The 20,662-nt window shown below is 38.8% G+C and overlaps 3 protein-coding genes across 6 annotated transcripts in view; 2 read left to right on the top strand and 1 right to left on the bottom strand.

The window, feature by feature from the left end:
- Positions 1–908: 908 nt before the first annotated feature.
- LOC120716074 (C-X-C motif chemokine 13-like) lies at positions 909–4,510 on the top strand. 2 transcript variants are annotated; one of them, XM_040003419.1, is made up of 4 exons: positions 909–1,017; positions 3,121–3,238; positions 3,776–3,856; positions 4,079–4,510. In XM_040003419.1, the coding sequence occupies exons 1-4, from the start codon at positions 954–956 to the stop codon at positions 4,131–4,133; spliced, it is 318 nt and encodes a 105-aa protein (XP_039859353.1). In that variant the 5' UTR covers positions 909–953; the 3' UTR covers positions 4,134–4,510. The 2 variants fall into 2 exon arrangements, 1 of the variants encoding a protein (XP_039859353.1); XR_005691796.1 differs by lacking the exon at positions 909–1,017 and adding an exon at positions 1,102–1,625 and having other exon boundaries at positions 2,306–3,238.
- Positions 4,511–12,078: 7,568 nt separating this feature from the next.
- On the top strand, positions 12,079–14,463 carry LOC120716175 (C-X-C motif chemokine 10-like). Its single transcript, XM_040003600.1, has 4 exons — positions 12,079–12,222; positions 12,754–12,871; positions 13,409–13,489; positions 13,712–14,463. Exons 1-4 carry the CDS (start codon positions 12,159–12,161, stop codon positions 13,764–13,766), a joined length of 318 nt encoding a protein of 105 aa, XP_039859534.1. The 5' UTR covers positions 12,079–12,158; the 3' UTR covers positions 13,767–14,463.
- A 560-nt stretch (positions 14,464–15,023) lies between these two features.
- The window catches only part of cnot6l (CCR4-NOT transcription complex, subunit 6-like), a 37,181-nt gene continuing 31,542 nt past the window's right edge, over positions 15,024–20,662 (bottom strand). For all 3 annotated transcript variants that reach the window (XM_040003594.1, XM_040003596.1, XM_040003595.1), the window contains exon 13: positions 15,024–20,587. In XM_040003594.1, coding sequence (XP_039859528.1) covers positions 20,366–20,587 — 222 coding nt within the window. In that variant the 3' untranslated portion in view covers positions 15,024–20,365. The remainder of the gene's footprint in view (positions 20,588–20,662) is intronic.

Below are 20,662 nucleotides of genomic sequence, written 5' to 3'. Positions count from 1 at the left end.
CAGCTGTTACTTTATGAAGGGGGAAAGTATGTGCATAGGCCAAAACCACAGCCCAAAAATAAAACAATGGCTTTGGATCCCTTTATTCCTTTCCCTCCTTTTTTCTTGATATTTTCACTTGAAAATCATATTTAAATTTAATTGTAAGTGTAAAAAAACCCAATAAATCTAAAGCAAAACATTATTTAGGATTAATTACAGCAGCTCTACACTAAACCACAGTGCGGCATGCTGGGGAGACTTAAAAAATGAATCTTTAGGGTCCTCTTATGACCCACAAAAGCATTTTGTGATTGATCAGGAGTTCCCAGTCTGATTCCAGCAGATGCGCGTAAATAAGTTTTATCGGTGTAATTCTGGGTTGTCCATCTAATATTCATGTATGAGAAGCAGTCTAATTTAAGGGGCTGAGACAAAATTCCCCCAGTCAATAAAGCAGAAACGGAAAAGGTTAACAGCCCTCAATTACGGAAGTGCTGCTCTGCCAAATGAAATATTTTACTTTATTTATGTATTTATACTAGCAAGGTGTAACCGCTGAAGTGTCTGAGTGTAGCTGAGCATCTTTACAGCCTTAGATTTGGAGCTAGCATCCAGTAATCAAAGAAATCCCCTATTAAATGTACTCAGTATTTACATGATTGGTAATCATATATAACATTTATAATTATATAATATGCAATTCAACATGTTTTTATTATATAATAATATGCAATTATATTTATTATTTTATTTTATAATTCTGTTTTTATGACATTTTATTTTGAGCAGTGACGAAATGGGAGTGTTTGATAAATTTAGCACAGTGAGCAGAAAACTACAGAAAATGTCACAGAGTTTCAAAACTTACTTCCTCTTTCTCAGCTTTATAAACCCACACTCGACTTCGTTCACTCAGACTTTCTCTCTTGCATCCTCACTGGTCCTCAAAGATCAAAACAACCATCACGAAGATGAACAAGCCACTGCTCCTGCTGGTCGCTCTGACTTTCTGCTGTTGCATCGTGTCTCTGCATGGTAAGAAAACATCACTGCTTTAATTGAGAATATTTGTACAGTTTGGTATCTCACAGGAGGGCAAAATATACCATTTGATTTTGAGGTCATTATTTTATTCATATTTATCGTCTTACTTTAGTTATTCTGTTTAAAAATACATTAGACAGACAGATCGATAAATTATTGATCCCACAAGGGAAATTTTTATGTTACAGCAGCATGATAAAGAGTAAATATATACTACAGTCTACAGCACTCAGCAAATGCAGGGCCGGCCCGTGGCATAGGCTGTATAGGCAAATGCTAAGGGCGCCGTCCATCAGGGGGCACCACGCCAGTGCCACAAATGTTGAAAAAGAAAAAAAAAAGAAAAAAAAAGTTGGTACTATTATTTCTAAATACAAAAAATAATCCCACGTTAATTAAAATGCAAAGTAAAGCTTATTTAATAGAAATATTATTTGTTACAACATTACGCCCCCCCTCCCCGCACGGTGCGCCCCCTCCCTTCCCGTATCATGGTTCCTTTTGGACGTCACCACATCAAAAAATCAACACAAGATGTCAAAACGGCCAAAACTGTCAGGTGCCCAGGGAAGAAAAAAGAGAACGAGAAAAAGACAGAGGTAGGTAACGTTAGCCTACATGAAATTATTTGTCTGAATGTGATAGTAACCTAAATTTTTAGTATTAAGCTAATGTTACATGATTCGCTAATTGCTAATCAATAAATAGCTAGTTAACCGTTTTAACGTCAGTTAATATTGTGGAGGGGGCTAAATTGTTATGGAAAATAATAATGTAACGTTAGGTAATTACAGTACTCCCACCTTTCCCACCATTCCTCATTTGTATTAATCTTTTAAGCAGGTGTTTTTTGTTTACATTGTTATTGCCTTCTGGTTAGCTAACGTTTACCCTGCAGGTAATAGTCACTTTTCCACCCCTGTATATATTATAGTTGTAAGCCTAGTTGTTAAAGTGCACATCATTAATGTTAATTAAGCAATATCACATGAGAGGGAATGCTGTTTTTTAATATGAGCACTGCTGTGATTCGGTCAAAGATAATCATAACATAACATTCTCATATGATATTATGCTGTTACTTTGCATTCTGCTATTCAGCATTTCACTGTAATGATGACAATAAATTGAATCTAATCTAATTTGCATATCAGTTAACATCACACATATATCTCTTTGGTTTTTCATTTATATTATATCATTTCATTTTATTCCTGGAATCATATGTTTTTATTATTAGACTTTAATACTCAGTGGTGTCACATACTCCTCTCTTCAGATGCACTGTTGAAGTTTCTAAATCCCACCCCTGGGCCATCTACCACATCTACCGCTGCTGCCTCCACTTCAGCAGCACAACCCACCAGTGATGCAGCATCAGCAGCACAACCCAGCCATGATGCAGCAGCATCAAGCAGTCTTCCTGTTGCCTCCACCTCAGCAGCACAACCCACCAGTTTTGCAGCAGCATCAAGCGGTGTTCCTGTTGCCTTATTTATATTGTATTTTTAATTTATTTTTTCCAACTTGTTGACACATTTTATTGTGTTTATGTATGTAAAATTTATTGTATTTCATATATTCATTTTTTATTTTTTGTATTCATTTATTTATTCATATATTTTTTTATCTTGTTAATTATTCTGATTGTGAATTTGCTTTCTTTAAGTAAAAAAACAAAGGTCAAAGACAAAGCTATTCGGTTTCTTGTGAGTACATACACTACACTGCCGATGTAGGGGGGCGCCACCTAAAATCTTGCCTAGGGTGCCAGATTGGTTAGGGCCGGGCCTGAGCAAATGACACAGTTAAATAAAAGTGCCACAGGCGCCTGGTGAGCGGCTTATATTGAAATATTGCAGGCATTTATATTTTTACATCAGTGATAAAAAAACAAAGAATAGTAGAAATGTAGAAATATTAAAATATTAGTAGAAATATTAAAACTTTTTCCTGTAGTTGAAAGTAAATTTTGTTTTGAGTGTTTGAAGGTTATTACCTGAAGTCCATCTACTGACTTCTTTGGGGCTTCTTACTGTTTTCCTGTTTTCACAAACTCTTTCCTCCTAAAATAATATAAATGCTTCTTTTCAGGTTTTACCATAAATACCTGCCGCTGTAGAAAGACGACCATGAGACCTGTTTTTGCTAAGATGGTCAAGAAGATTGAGGTGACTCCTGTTTCAGGTCACTGCCCCCGAACTGAAATCATGTGAGTATTTGCAAAGGTGACGTTTTTTAACGGTGCTTTTTACTCTCTACTGTAATGCATCACAGTTTATATTGAAAGTGTCTTTAAAGATTGCAGAGCACAATAAAATAAAGCTTTCTATAGAAATGTTGTAGAAACTTACAAAAATGCACACATTTGAAATACTCAAGTGTACTATATGTACTTCATTGTTGAGAAATATACTTTATTACTTGAGTATTTTATCTTCATATCTTTAAGAGTTTTTCATTTTAAGCTTTTATACTGTAATTTTAAACTTTTTCACTGTTCTGTAAACCATGTAAATGTCAATAAAGCCCTTTTACGCTTTGAGCTTATTGTATTATAACTTGCACTGATGATGATGATGCAAGTTTGAAGTTACCTGCTGACACACAGAACTGTAAACTAAGAGCAAAAATGAAACTTTTACTTCATGTCTTAGTTTTGTTTCTGCTTCAGTTTCAATCAAGTTTGTGCAGCGTGATAATTTCTCCATTTTTAAGTAATCTTTTGAATCTTCTGCTTTCTCAACAGGATCACTGTGAGGTCTGGTGCTAAGATCTGTGTCAATCCAGAGGCCAAGTGGTTTCCAGGCCTTCTCAAAACTCTGCAAAAGTGAGAATTTCTTATCAGTCATACACTTATCACTTTTAGAATACATGCGAACATTTCATAGAACCGTCAGTTTTAACGTTTAGCTAACTTTCTATACAAAATCCTATTAACTTAGTTTCTGTATTTACCGGTCAGAAGGGGGGCATTTTTAGAGCCAAAACTAATTTGCTTATTTTGAGTTATTCCGATTATTAACTCCATCGTTTTTATTTTGAATTACAGGAAGAACGCTGTCTCAACCACTGGGCCACGCACTGCTTCAACACCTAGCTTCTGATCACACGGCAGATCGATTCCTCCCTTCATCAATCTGAATTACCTGTAGCAAGCCTGTTGTATACAGTTTCATTTTCTCGAGTGTTATCCTTTGATGACAAAGGTATAATTCTTAGAAAATCACATAATCTGAATGTGATTTGTTTTATGCTTGAAATTCTGATAGAATACTATTAAACTGCGCCACCTTACCATTGTAAGAATGTACTGAAGAAGAAAAAAGGACCGCAGTATTGTTGCACACTTTTCTCTTTTTTAATATTTTGTATCTGTTAGTGTTGCATTACACATGTGTATAAGTACTGTTTAATTAAAAAACTGGTTTCTCTAATACTATGACTTCAATGTGTGTTGTATCCCTGAATTTTGACTTTAACAAACGCCACTTAATTTATGTAGACTTTTCAAACAGACATCAAACACATTACATCATTATATTGTCACCACTACAGAAAATAAACTCAAATATGAATATAAAGACTTACACGACTTTTGTTTAAATAGAAAAATGGCACTCTCTTATTAAATACTAATTTCAGCAAACTTGATGTGTATTTTGGACTCTTTTTCACTACTTGTCTGAAAGACAACATGGTTTTGTCGCCTTAATTATCTCCAATAAATATTTATGTCGTTTTTACTGTGCTATAATGATGAATTATCTCACTTTTTTAACAGTTGGGGACCCATGACAAATGTGATAAACTGTGATAAACCCTAAAGATTTCGCTCTAACGTAATCAGGATTTACATAAATCTATATAAATTAACATTGTGAGAAAATGACTTCCCTTTTGAGAGCACTTTCACAGGATATTTCAGTTTATGTTAGAGGACTGTGTATGAACATACAGGGAGCGCAGAATTATTAGGCAAGTTGCATTTTTGAGGAATAATTTTATTATTGAACAACAACCATGTTCTCAATGAACCCAAAAAACTCATTAATATCAAAGCTGAATGTTTTTGGAAGTAGTTTGTAGTTTGTTTTTAGTTTTAGCTATTTTAGGGGGATATCTGTGTGTGCAGGTGACTATTACTGTGCATAATTATTAGGCAACTTAAAAAAAAACAAATATATACCCATTTCAATTATTTATTTTTACCAGTGAAACCAATATAACATCTCCACATTCACAAATATACATTTCTGACATTCAAAAACAAAACAAAAACAAATCAGCGACCAATATAGCCACCTTTCTTTGCAAGGACACTCAAAAGCCTGCCATCCATGGATTCTGTCAGTGTTTTGATCTGTTCACCATCAACATTGCGTGCAGCAGCAACCACAGCCTCCCAGACACTGTTCAGAGAGGTGTACTGTTTTCCCTCCTTGTAAATCTCACATTTGATGATGGACCACAGGTTCTCAATGGGGTCCAGATCAGGTGAACAAGGTGGCCATGTCATTAGTTTTTCTTCTTTTATACCCTTTCTTGCCAGCCACGCTGTGGAGTACTTGGACGCGTGTGATGGAGCATTGTCCTGCATGAAAATCATGTTTTTCTTGAAGGATGCAGACTTCTTCCTGTACCACTGCTTGAAGAAGGTGTCTTCCAGAAACTGGCAGTAGGACTGGGAGTTGAGCTTGACTCCATCCTCAACCCGAAAAGGCCCCACAAGCTCATCTTTGATGATACCAGCCCAAACCAGTACTCCACCTCCACCTTGCTGGCGTCTGAGTCGGACTGGAGCTCTCTGCCCTTTACCAATCCAGCCACGGGCCCATCCATCTGGCCCATCAAGACTCACTCTCATTTCATCAGTCCATAAAACCTTAGAAAAACCAGTCTTGAGATATTTCTTGGCCCAGTCTTGACGTTTCAGCTTGTGTGTCTTGTTCAGTGGTGGTCGTCTTTCAGCCTTTCTTACCTTGGCCATGTCTCTGAGTATTGCACACCTTGTGCTTTTGGGCACTCCAGTGATGTTGCAGCTCTGAAATATGGCCAAACTGGTGGCAAGTGGCATCTTGGCAGCTGCACGCTTGACTTTTCTCAGTTCATGGGCAGTTATTTTGCGCCTTGGTTTTTCCACACGCTTCTTGCGACCCTGTTGACTATTTTGAATGAAACGCTTGATTGTTTGATGATCACGCTTCAGAAGCTTTGCAATTTTGAGACTGCTGCATCCCTCTGCAAGATATCTCACTATTTTTGACTTTTCTGAGCCTGTCAAGTCCTTCTTTTGACCCATTTTGCCAAAGGAAAGGACGTTGCCTAATAATTATGCACACCTGATATAGGGTGTTGATGTCATTAGACCCTTCTCATTACAGAGATGCACATCACCTAATATGCTTAATTGGTAGTAGGATTTCGAGCCTATACAGCTTGGAGTAAGACAACATGCATGAAGAGGATGATGTGGACAAAATACTCATTTGCCTAATAATTCTGCACTCCCTGTACACTGAAGAATTTTAAAGAGCCAGATAGTCCTTTTGTTAGAGGGACTAAACAAAGACAGCAGCATAACCCACATTATTTAAACTTATTTTTTTCTCTCTTTTTAAACATTTAAATGGCAAACATGAGGCTAAGTTTGGCTTTGGTAAGAGCTGTTCACCACAGCTGAAAGTTTCCAGTCAGAGGAAGCTGACCGAGTGCTTCCTCCTGCCTGCGGTGGGCGCTTGTTGGACTGGAGACCAGTGTGGTGAAGAACTGCATACCACCTTCATTGATAACAGTTTTATTATTAGTCCTTTATTTATCCAGGTAAAATCTCATTGAGATTATTTGACAAATTCTGATCTATCTATATAGTTTCTGTCTTCATCTACGGTGGAAGTGATAGCAGGGCTGTATGTTTTAATTTAATTGAATGTTTAGGTAACTGGCAAAACTAGCGCGCTAATTTCTGCTAACTTCTAACTCAATTATTATTAATAATTTAATAAATTCTGTTTTCACGGATGCCTGGATGTTAAACTTAATTGTTAAACCTGGTAAAGCAGCAACGCTGATCATTTAATTAAAGATGAAAGAATTTAGAAAGTTTTTAACTCTCAGTGTGCCGCAGTGTTCGTTTGACTTTGGTAACTAAATTATGTCATCGCCTAATTTGCATAATAGGTCATGCCTATGCAACATATGGAGCCCTGCAGGAGACATGGGAGAAAAAAAAATTAAGACAGACTTTTGCGAGATCTCGCAAAACAAACTCGGGATCTCGCAAAACAAACTCGGGATCTCGCAAAAGTTTTAGCCACATTTTTAGCTGTAGTAGGTCGAGACCTACTACAGCCGGGAGGAACACCGCTTTCCCGGCACATCGTGCCTCGACCTCCCGGTCGGCTTCGAACCGGCGTCCGAAGAATGCGGCTAAAACTTTTGTGAGATCCCGTAAAAGTTTTGCGAGATCCCGAGTTAGTTTTGCGAGATCTCGCAAAAGTCCGTCTTAATTTTTTTTTCTCCCATGTCCCCTGCGGGGCTCCGTAGCAACAAACGCTGTAGGAGAGAAATAACATCATGGAAGAGCTTTTGTTTTTTTAATGTCACAATTCCAACCCTCTTCCTTTATCCGTACTTGGGACTGGCAAAGGTGACCCGAAATAGGCACTCTGGCCGAGTTACTTTGTGTGTGTGTGTGTCTTTTTAAGTAGTTTTATACCTTGTGATCCATAAAAAACATTTTTAACCATTAACAATCAAAATGGACATAGCAAGCCTCACCAGACAGCTTCAGTCGAAATCGGATGTACAAGAGTTAAGGGAGTTAAGGCTCTGCAAGGACATCCGATTTCTACGTTTTCAATGATGGGAATGATGTCTTGTAGTGCAGCAGTCCCCAACCTTTTTTGCGCCCCTCATGCAAATGAGCCATATTCTATGGTCATATTTTAATTTCTTATTGTTGCGTAACATTGTACCGGTTTTACCGTGAACGGTATAATGTGGCCCAGCCCTACCTCACATTACTAAAACAACAACACCTATATGGCTTGCACTATTACATAGTTGTTATTCAAAAACCTCTTCTTGCTTCAGGGCATATCTCAACCTTCTTAGAATAGTTAACTTCACTTTCCACAGATAGGAGCGTAGCTATTTCCTGTTGCTGGGTGCTAGCTACCTTTGCTTGTCTCTTCTGAACCCGAATCTTCACCAAAGATTGGTCGTCATACCACTTACCTTCCAGTAAGGCGGTCCTTTTTGCACAGTTTAGCACACCAGCTACCACCGTTCGTCTTCAGCCAGGTTTACCAAGCAACTAACTCACATCCTTCGACGTTAGTATACCAGCTAGCAAAAAATCGCAAGTTTCCCTTATACTGGAGGACGCGGAGACTCCAATGTATGGGGTCTCGAGTAAGAACACACACCAGGTCTGCTTGTGTTGCCTTGGGCTGGAAACATGTCCCAGCTTGCAATCGAAACCCCTGGTTCCTGCACTGCACCCGCTTCAACATGAAGAGTCTCAGACGATGACTGATGTGCCAAGGTTAGCCTGTTGGGAACAGACCCCCTTTTGCCCACAGCTGAAACTGGGGCGGATTGTGGCCAGTGTTGGGGAGTAACGGACTACATGTATCGGAATTCGTATTTAAAATACAAAATATGAGTAACTCTATTCCATTACAATAGCCTCTTACTGGCTTCTAATGCCTGTGTCTCAATGAGAGTAACGTATTCTGAATACTTTGGATTACTTATTATATTATCATGCTATTTACAACTACATGAATGTACTATTGCTGTGTGACTTATTACTTTTACTGAAGGTTATTTGCCATACCAATACCAACTAGGTTTTAAATCTTAATATAAAATGAGTAACAGTAGGTTGACATTAGGTAAGGCTGCACTTTCTGCAGCGATCTCGTATAGAAAACTATTCCGCAGCTGTAAAACAGGTTCGCGGCTCCGAACCGTAAAGGCGTAAAACCCTAAAGGGACCTCTGGCTAATACATCCGGTTCCGTGTCGGGCTCGTAGCTGAAAACTAGGTTTACTTTGTTGTCTGAGTCAACTTTGCTAGCGAGAGACGGAGAGAGGCGTTGAAAGGCTGCTCCAACCGAACTTTTTGTTTCGGAGGAAAACACGAACACAGTGTACAGTCGAGTCTTAAGAGCTTACTTACAACTGGGCTCGTCAGGCACTCTTTTTGGCTGCAGTGGTTATTATTATATTTACATGCTTCCATTTCCCGTTTCTGCTCGGTGACAGCTCGTACTTTTCCACTCTTTTTCTCCCTCCTCGCACTCACAGACACATAACAGGTATGGCAGTCCATTCTCCCTGCAGCACGGACTGCACTGCCCATGAGGCTACATTCTTTAGGGCTATGCTTGTAATAGGGTGTCACTAAAGCCCAACCCGACCTATGTGCCTAGGTGGTTGGGGTATTTGTACCTATTGTACTGTCAGCATTCTCCCCGCTCCCTTTCTCTTCTGAAGAATTACAAAGGCTGCATATTAGTGATGTGTCGGTCGCGATCGAAACGGCTCTTAGAGCCGACTCTTTGAAGTGAACGACGCGAGCCGAGTGGTTTTTTTTTTTCTTTCTTTCTCTCACTTTTTTCTACGGAGCCCCGGAGGGGACATGGGAGGAAAAAAAATTAAGACGGACTTTTGCCAGATCTCGCAAAAGTTTTGCGAGATCTGGCAAAACAAACTCGGGATCTTGCAAAACAAACTCGGGATCTCGCAAAACTTTTGCGAGACCCGGAGTTTGTTTTGCCAGATCTCGCAAAAGTCCGTCTTAATTTTTTTTTCTCCCATGTCCCCTGTGGGTCTCCGTATTTTTCCGCTTCACTCCGCACGTGACCCTTGTGCTTGCACTGAGCAGAGGGGGGGAGGGGCGGTAGTACTCGCAGTAGCACAGGAACAGAGGGCAGGGAAAGACAGAGAAAGAGAGCCAGGGACAACAACAAGAGACAACATCGTCACATTAGAAAGGTATAGTAATCGTCCACAACTATTTTCAGTTGCAGATGATAAAGGATTCAGAAAGTTTATTCATGCATTTTCTTTTTTAATTATTATTATTAATATTATTATTATTATTATTCGAATACATATGAGTATTTGTGTATAAATACACAAACAATACACATATGATTATAGTATATGTGTAGGGTGTATAGGGTGGCAGGCAGCAAACGGCCTTCCGGCTTACTTCACTCGTGGTGGAGCAAGCCTGCAGGCCGCAAGCCGGTCTTGCAGAGGCAAGCTGGTCTTCACCTCTCATTTTTGTCCAGTTTTACAGGTTGGAAGTCTCCGCTTCAAGCACTGGGCACTGAGTCCTTGACATAAGCTTGTCTGGCAATACTGGAGTCTCCATTTCCCATAGTGAGACGGTGAAATGAATGCTAGAAATGAGATCTTTAGGTAACTTGCGTAACCCTGGTTCTCAGAGTACCATGAGTAAGACATCTCACCAGACAGCCCTTCATGCCAGGGCAAAGCGACAAGAGGTGCTTATCTTAAATAACAACTATGTAATAGCACAAGCTATTTAAGGGTGGGTGGCCCTGCCCGACATAATGATTGCAATCACCAGCCAATCAGGATTGGCAGAATGAGATAAATGCATCTGAGGAATATGCGGGGAGGCACATTCCATAGTGACACATCTCACTCATGCAACTCTGAGAACCAGGTTTATGCAAGTAACCTAAAGTTAACACCGTTCATGTCATTCAGACACACTTTGCTCTGCCCCCTACTCGCAGCTTCCTGCTCTACTGTGTTTAGTCGACCTGCGGTCACGTGACTAAGTGGCACTGAGTAGAGCCCTGAGCCCTGTGCAGAGGTACTTCCCTGCTGTAAATGAAAAAGTTGCTAACAGTGATGAATGTTGGACAAAGAGTCCCTGCTGTGCAAACTTCATCAACTTATGTAAACACACAAAATATCGTAAAACAAGAAATAACTTTAATCCTTGGAAGGAAAAGAGGAGGAAGGAGATCCCTCAGACACGCTGATCCCCAGCACAGAGACAGAGGCCACTTTCAAAGTCCCTCAAGAGAGGCAGATATTATCCAAGTAGCTCATATAGTGGTGAAAGTTTCAGTCATGACCGATGTCGTCTTTCAGCATTACTTAATGTTGAAGTGTTATTAGTCATCACAGCTGTTACTTTATGAAGGGGGAAAGTATGTGCATAGGCCAAAACCACAGCCCAAAAATAAAACAATGGCTTTGGATCCCTTTATTCCTTTCCCTCCTTTTTTCTTGATATTTTCACTTGAAAATCATATTTAAATTTAATTGTAAATGTAAAAAAAACCCAATAAACCTAAAGCAAAACATTATTTAGGATTGATTACAGCAGCTCTACACTAAACCACAGTGCGGCATGCTGGGGAGACTTAAAAAATGAATCTTTAGGGTCCTCTTATGACCCACAAAAGCATTTTGTGATTGATCAGGAGTTCCCAGTCTGATTCCAGCAGATGCGCGTAAATACGTTTTATCGGTGTAATTCTGGGTTGTCCATCTAATTTTCATGTATGAGAAGCAGTCTAATTTAAGGGGCTGACACAAAATTCCCCCAGTCAATAAAGCAGAAACGGAAAAGGTTAACAGCCCTCAATTACGGAAGTACTGCTCTGCCAAATGAAATATTTTACTTTATTTATGTATTTATACTAGCAAGGTGCAACCGTTGAAGTGTCTGAGTGTATCTGAGCATCTTTACAGCCTTAGATTTGGAGCTAGCATCCAGTAATCAAAGAAATCCCCTAATAAATGTACTCAGTATTTACGTGATTGGTAATCATATATAACATTTATAATTATATAATATGCAATTCAACACGTTTTTATTATATAATAATATGCAATTATATTTATTATTTTATTTTATAATTCTGTTTTTATGACATTTTATTTTGAGCAGTGACGAAATGGGGGTGTTTGATAAATTTAGCACAGTGAGCAGAAAACTACAGAAAATGTCACAGAGTTTCCAAACTTACTTCCTCTTTCTCAGCTTTATAAACCCACACTCGACTTCATTCACTCAGACTTTCTCTCTTGCATCCTCACTGGTCCTCAAAGATCAAAACAACCATCACGAAGATGAACAAGCCACTGCTCCTGCTGGTCGCTCTGACTTTCTGCTGTTGCATCGCGTCTCTGCATGGTAAGAAAACATCACTGCTTTAATTCAGAATATTTGTACAGTTTGGTATCTCACAGGAGGGCAAAATATACCATTTGATTTTGAGGTCATTATTTTATTCTTATTTATCGTCTTACTTTAGTTATTCTGTTTAAAAATACATTAGACAGACAGATCGATAAATTATTGATCCCACAAGGGAAATTTTTATGTTACAGCAGCATGATAAAGAGTAAATATATACTACAGTCTACAGCACTCAGCAAATGACACAGTTAAATAAAAGTGCCACAGGCGCCTGGTGAGCGGCTTATATTGAAATATTGCAGGCATTTATATTTTTACATCAGTGATAAAAAACAAAGAATAGTAGAAATGTAGAAATATTAAAACTTTTTCCTGTAGTTGAAAGTAAATATTGTTTTGAGTGTTTGAAGGTTATTACCCGAAGTCCATCTACTGGCTTCTTTGGGGCTTCTTACTGTTTCTTACTGTTTCTTACTGTTTTCACAAACTCTTTCCTCCTAAAATAATATAAATGCTTCTTTTCAGGTTTTACCATAAATACCTGCCGCTGTAGAAAGACGACCATGAGACCTGTTTCTGCTAAGATGGTCAAGAAGATTGAGGTGACTCCTGTTTCAGGACACTGCCCCCGAACTGAAATCATGTGAGTATTTGCAAAGGTCACGTTTTTTAACGGTGCTTTTTACTCTCTACTGTAATGCATCACAGTTTATATTGAAAGTGTCTTTAAAGATTGCAGAGCACAATAAAATAAAGCTTTCTATAGAAATGTTGTAGAAACTTACAAAAATGCACACATTTGAAATACTCAAGTGTACTATATGTACTTTATTGTTGAGAAATATACTTTATTACTTGAGTATTTTATCTTCATATCTTTAAGAGTTTTTCATTTTAAGCTTTTATACTGTAATTTTAAACTTTTTCACTGTTCTGTGAACCATGTAAATGTCAATAAAGCCCTTTTACACTTTGACATTATTGTATTATAACTTGCACTGATGATGATGATGCAAGTTTGAAGTTACCTGCTGACACACAGAACTGTAAACTAAGAGCAAAAATGAAACTTTTACTTCATGTCTTAGTTTTGTTTCTGCTTCAGTTTCAATCAAGTTTGTGTGGCATGATAATTTCTCCATTTTTAAGTAATGTTTTGAATCTTCTGCTTTCTCAACAGGGTCACTGTGAGGTCTGGTGCTAAGATCTGTGTCAATCCAGAGGCCAAGTGGTTTCCAGGCCTTCTCAAAACTCTGCAAAAGTGAGAATTTCTTATCAGTCATACACTTATCACTTTTAGAATACATGCGAACATTTCATAGAACCGGCAGTTTTAACGTTTAGCTAACTTTCTATACAAAATCCTATTAACTTAGTTTCTGTATTTACCGGTCAGAAGGGGGGCATTTTTAGAGCCAAAACTAATTTGCTTATTTTGAGTTATTCTGATTATTAACTCCATCGTTTTTATTTTGAATTACAGGAAGAACACCGTCTCAACCACTGGGCCACGCACTGCTTCAACACCTAGCTTCTGATCACACGGCAGATCGATTCCTCCCTTCATCAATCTGAATTACCTGTAGCAAGCCTGTTGTATACAGTTTCATTTTCTCTAGTGTTATCCTTTGATGACAAAGGTATAATTCTTAGAAAAAATCACATAATCTAAATGTGATTTTTTTTATGCTTGAAATTCTGATAGAATTGATAAAAATACCTTTAAACTGTGCCACCTTAATATTTGAAGAAGGTACTGAAGAAGATTGTTGCACACCTTTCACTTTTTTAATAGTTTGTATCTGTTACTGTTGCATTAAACATGTGTATTTGTACTTTTTTAATTAAAAAAAGATTTTTGTAATACCCACTGCTATGACTTCAATATGTGTTGTGTCCCTGAATTTTGACTTTTTTAAAAAACATAAAAATAAAGCACAGACAAGAAGAGTTTTCAAAAAATGACATTTTATTGCCTACAGAGGGTGTGAGTTGTTGGGAGAGTGTCTCTGAAGATTTGTTTGTAACTGACAGGTGATGCTCACATATAAAATACAGATGGAGCCTTTGCAGAAGTCCTCACTTTATTCACGTAAATATCACAGCTTCAGGTTTTTCTATACGACTGTTTTTGGGAATCGCGTAGCTTCAGAGGCCATTTCATTTCCCACAGTCTGAACACTGGATGAAGCAGGTTTAAAATACTCATTTCATTTTTGTTGACACATTGGATTGATTATTTATTTATATGGAATTACGGATTATCTCAGAAAATAATTTAAACAGACAAAAAAAAAAAATCACATTCAACATGTTTTTGTTGCCTTAGTTTTCTCCAATAAATCCTTATGTCGTTTTTAATTGTAGTCCAATGATTAATTATCTCACTTTTTTAACAGTTGGGGACCCATGACAAATGTGATAAGCTGTGATAAACACTAAAGATTTCGCTCTAACGTAAACAGGATTTACATAAATCTATATAAATTAACATTGCGAGAAAATGAGTTCCCGTTTGAGAGCACTTTCACAGGATATTTGTTTATGTTAGATGAACATGTAATCTCTAAATTTTCTCAGATTAAATCACTTTTTACGTGTCTTGGAATCCTGTGTCTTGTGAAGTTTTCTACCAGAATCAAATTCGTGCATTTCCTTGATTTGAAATTTAAATTTTAGAAGCCAACAGGAATTCTACAAAGGAGAGATCTGCATTTCTCTCTTTTTTTTTGTCAGAGGAACTAAACAGAAATGACATCGTCACCCACATTATTCTTTTCCTCTTTTTTTTTTTAACATTTAAATGCCAAAAATGGGGCAAACTTTGGTTTTGGTAAGAGCTGTTCACCACAGCTGAACGTTTTCCAATCAGGGGAAGCTGACTGGGTGCTTCCTCCTGCCTGCGGTGGACGCTTGTTGGACTGGAAACCAGTGTGGTGAAGAACTGCATACCACCTTCATTAACTTCATTAACATTAACTTTAAAAACTCTCTCTCGAGAGCTAGACAGCTGTTGGTGACAGCTGGTGGCCTGAAGACGCACGCCCAGTTTTTATTCTCTTACCTCACATTACTAAAACAACAATGAAAGGCAGAAACTTTAAAAATACTTTAATTCATTTTGCAGAAATAACAGAATTGCATTTCTGGCTTTTGTCATTTATTTTAATTTTCTAAAATTCGGATTTGAAAAATGAAAGTTGCTCTTCAGCTTTGAAAATCTGTTGAGCTTCTGACTTTCTTAATTAATTCTTTCTTAATTAATTTTCCACAGTGAATTAAAGGAGACCGATTCTGCTTTTTCCTGTCTGTCTGCCATCTCTGTACTGATCCAACGTTCATGCTCAACATGGCCAAAGTCTGTAATAATGAGGTCAGAGTGTGTACAATACAAGTTCAGGCTTCAGACTGATGCAAACATCCTGTTTTCTTATTCTTGGGTCTATATGATGGCAGAGAAAGTGAATATACCTAATATGGTCATCTCAGGCACAGAAGCCCCACCCACTTGCAGCTGATGAGGGGCACCCAATCAGTAGAAAACGGGCTTAAAGGGAGCTAAAATACCTGAGTTGCTGCATCAAGGCTAAACATGATGTAAATAAAGCTTACCTTGAACTGCAATCCACCTGAAGATGCTCCAGAGTGGACTGGATTAGGACTAAGCATAATAGGTCCCCTTTAATCGATATAATGAACATACTCGTCCATAATGCCATTTTTCATTAGTTGTATTTCTTAAATTCTGTGTAGAGATTCTGCAGCGAGCTGACCTACAGCCATAAAATTCAGAGTACAAACATGACAATGAAATTAAAACATCTGCGTCTTTCCCCCAGTTACTATCGCCAGGCATCGTATTCACCACCAAAGACTAATGGGCAGTAGCCGAGACAGTTTGAATTAACAATGGAACAAAAATGAAAAATCAACTACAGCCAGACATCAAACATCAGGATTTCTACGCTCAGAAACTCCACGTGATGCTTGTGATGATCTTTGTCCTAGCAAGGAAACCACAAACAAGTGAGAGTGACCGTTTTACATAACGTAACAGAAACTGAAGGGAAAGAAAGTCCTGAATTCCTCCCACAATCTCACCACATGAAAAGTTGGCTTGGAGGGATGGTAGGATGGATCGAAGGGTGTTGGCTGGGCGATGGTGCTGGGTTAATCTCTGAGGGTCTTGGTCTCATGGGCAGTGTTGCTGTTGGAGAAACTGTACAAACTAGGCACATTGTTTGTAGAAAAAGTGTATGAGGTGCATCTACAGAGACAAAATTAACAAGTGAACTGCTTTCGGGTGATGACAGTTTGGTATTGTTGTGGAATAAATGCGAACGTAACTGGTGTTTAATGTGTGTGAAAGCAGAAATGACAGGAAAACAAAAGAAGCAAGTGAGGCTTTGAGATGACACTGGAGAAATAAAACCCATATAGACGAGCTGCTTTTAAACCTAGAATATTTATGGTTTTTCTCAAAAAAAAAAAAAAATGTTGGTAATACTGAGTAGTACAAAGTACTAATTGAAAGACTGCATGTTGGAGACAGAAAATGCCCGTAGTTCAAAAAACAAGAGCTGGAAACAGAGACACGTCCGGTCTCTACAAGAGCATCAGAGACAAATGTGGAGGTGGTATTCACACGAGATCTTTAGAAGAAAATTACAACACCAAGTACACGTTTGAATTGTGAGAAAATTTTACGCCCCTTTATCAGGAGAATGGTACATTCCCCTCACAGATGTGAAAGACATGCCGTCATCAAAGACAGATTCATTTATGTACAGCTGTGGTACAAAAACCAGGAAATAAAAACCCTGTGAGGTTAGTTCAGGAGTGAAGTATAGGCCTCTAAATGCTCACCGGGATCGAATCCACCGAACCCAGAGGTGAACTCCTTAGCGTTAAATCATGTGCAACAGAAGGCCAGTAAAAGTGAAGAACCTGCGATTTAAAGCTGCAGCTACACGGTCACACGCCGCGCTGTGCCGACGCCACGTATCCCAGAATTATGGCTTTCAAACACAGGAAAAGCTTTGACTGGTTCAACTAATCCAGGTTTACTACACACTACAGTGCGAAATGTGCCAGATATGTTTATCACTAAGAGGCACATCTGCCTGCACAGACAGGACTGAGTGTCAACCATCATGCTGCACCAGTTAAAATGTGTAGAAAAAGCTGGTTTTTAATATCAGATGTTTTGAATTCATTCTTTGAAATCAGATGGTTTCTGATTTAACTAAGCTTAACTTTTCTGTGTTCAGACCAGTGGTTCCCAATCTTTTAAACTTTTCCTGTTCCAGTGTAGAAATGAGGGAGAAAATAAGATAATAGGACACAATGTACATAGTAAATATGTCCAAGGTTTCAAATAATGAAGTCAGCATATGTACATGAGCTACGTGAGCTTAAATCCCGTGCTTCATACTGCTCTGATGCTCTGCTTCAGACAGTTTTTATAACTCTCGTTTCTTTATGAGGCCAAATAGAGAGGAAGTGCCAAATAAGGTCATACTGGCACCTGCAGGTTTTGAGGGGCAACTAATCAGAAGAAATTTGACTTGAAGAGAAGGTGGAAGGGAGTTAAACAGCTGAGTGGTGACACTAAGATTAGTTTTTTTCTACTCTTAGGTCTGTATGAGGCCAAAAGATGGATATCCTTAATTTGGTCATCTGAGACACAGAGTCCCCACCTAGCTGCAGTTTAAGAGGGGCGGCCAATCAGAAGAAAGCTGACTTAAAGAGTGGGTGGTCTTAAACCAGGAAGAGTATGATTAAGGGCTGCACAGACACATTTAGATAGTTAGGTTGATTATTTTTGTCCTGGTTTTTAAATTTAATGGTATTTAATGAGGTGATATTTCTTGGCACCAACAGTGTCTGTTATGACAGATACAACAGAAGGGTTAAAACTCTCCTCTGTGCTGCTTTATGAACACTTTAGATGTACTTTCATTTTCCTTGTTACTACGAGCCCCCACTGGTCCACATGCCGTACTTTGAGAACCCGGGTCTGAATGAGAGAGGAGCTAAAACTGGTCGTTTCAAACAGAAGAGGAACTAAGAGGCTGCAGTAAGGCCCAGTGTAAGATAAATAAGGATTATTCTGAACAGTAATCATACAAAGCTACTCTGGTAGATTGAGCTGGAAACACATAACATCCACTTTAATACAAGCCATGTCCACTTGTCTCAGTTTGCATAGCTGAATTGTGAGCAGTGTATTGAAAGAGTGATATTCTGTTTTAAGACTTTAACAGCTGACAGAAATCACACAACGAGTTAAAAAGGGCAGAGACTAGAGCAAAGTTCCCATAATAAACAGGATGCAGATTTTAGTGTGTGGATTTGCAGCTGCTGGTTTAATCATGTGAGATTTCTTTGAGAAAAACTCCAAAACATTTATGTTCCTCCCTCTCCATCTTAAAAAATAATCTCATTTTCTTTGTACTGGCACTGAAAACATGTAGTACTGACACCCAGTCCGATCCCTTATCATTCATCGCGTCAGCCTCTCTAAAGGCCTTAAAGCAAACTAAATTCTTATTCAATTAAAACTGACCAAATATGCTCTATTTGTTTCATCTAAAACTAGGACAAATGCGATTTTCCCAGGTTAGGAGTAAAAGTGCATCAGTATTTTATCAAAAATGCACAAAGACCTGGGACTTCTATAACGACACGATGAACAACAGCATATCCGTATGCAAACACATACATTACCTGTGCTTTTTCAGAACAGTAGCTTCCTGTTTGGTTTTGCTCGTACGACATGACTCTGAGAGTCTTTAGTGTGAAAGGTGCTGCTGGATGCATAGCATAGCCCTGAGTTACGACTTACAGAATAAAGAGCTATTCCTTCTAATCATCTGACACAAATACACAAAGTTTAGAGTCCACAGGGATCTGGCATTAATCGGCTCCGAGAACCAAACTCATAGCGAGCATTTTTAGTAAATACATTCAGCCTCTTGGTCAGGAAACATTGACTAAAACATTAAACGATATACGTTTTCTCTCTGGCACCGATAAATAAAGGTCTTATTACTGACGGAGGACATGTCACTTGCTGCGGGGGATTCTTTGGCCAGGCAGATCAGGGGTTTTAAAAAAAAAAAAAAATCACAGCATGAAGAGCTCAAAACTGTGAAGCGGACTGTTTGTGGATGTCAGGAAAAAGGCAGTGTCTGAGCAAATCCGCCTGCAAGGCTTAGAAAAATATTCGAACAACTGATTGTTTTATTACTTCAGAGCTGCAGAGAACAAAAGCCTTTGCAAAAAGAAAACACTTTTATAAAAGACGTACCGCACCGAGGTAAAGTGAAAGAAATTCATACAATGCTGAGTGACATGGGCCTAATTCTAAACATGGATCCAGGATGACGCATACCTCCATGCTAAATAGCATTACTTTTAAAAAAAACACCCAGCTTGCACATTTTATCCTTAAAAATTTGCACCCATTTCCCCGCTTATTATCAAATTAGTTTTTTGAAACTCAAATAAGGACCTTTTTGCAAAACAATTACCAACAGAAACAATCCTTCTACATTCTCCTATAACATTCAAAAGGTTGAGGTTTTTCTTTTTGTAGTGTTGACCCCCCCCCCCGTTCAATTAAATACCTGTCAGTTAATCTGGGAGTGAAAGCAGCTTTCAGCTCTATAAACTGTGCAGCATTAATACGATCACGTGTCTGTACTCTAAAAATTTCACAGCTGTGTGAAATGATGCTTACGTTTGTGTAGCAGCTTTACCTTAAACAGTTGTTTGTATTAGTTTGTTATTGTAGAATCTTTAAGCGGCCATGATTACAACTAATCAAAAAAAACAAAAACAAACAAAAACAAAACAGACGTTGGGAAATACTTCATCCCAAGCCCAACATTTGGTATCAAGCCTTTTCAAGGGGAGAAAAGAAAAAAATATACAGTGTGCAAAAACATAAAAAGGAGCAACACCCGGGGCAAATACTTCACTCCTTTTGGGGTTAGAGGCGGTCAGATGGTGTCCGAGTTTAACGTGAACTGTACAGGGTCCTGTATAAAGCTGGAGGGAGGAGGTGGGACAGTGTTTAAAAGGTGAGGTAAAAAGGGGTAGGCGGGGCGCTCTCTCTCATTCTCAGGGTGCACTACCTGTGGACCGGCAGGTGCAGCCCGTTGAGGGGGTTGAGCGGGTGGGGCAGGGGAGGGTGCAGCTCCAGCTGGGCCAGCAGGGAGAAGTGGTCCGAGGGGATGTGCGGGTGGGGGCAGCCCGTGATGTTGTTGTCTATGAGCCACTGGCTGTCGAGCGGTCCGAGCATGCCCAGGACGCTCATGTGGGTCTTGGAGAAGAAGATGTAGTCGATCACACCCTGCAGACACACAAACGCCACCTGATGTTAACTCTGTGTGAGAGTCACTTAAAACAACACCAACCAATTTAATGA

This window comes from Simochromis diagramma, unplaced genomic scaffold (genome assembly GCF_900408965.1).
Source record: "Simochromis diagramma unplaced genomic scaffold, fSimDia1.1 OVJJ01000583.1, whole genome shotgun sequence".
NCBI lineage: Eukaryota > Metazoa > Chordata > Actinopteri > Cichliformes > Cichlidae > Simochromis > Simochromis diagramma.
This window is presented reverse-complemented; position numbering and strand designations above follow the sequence as displayed.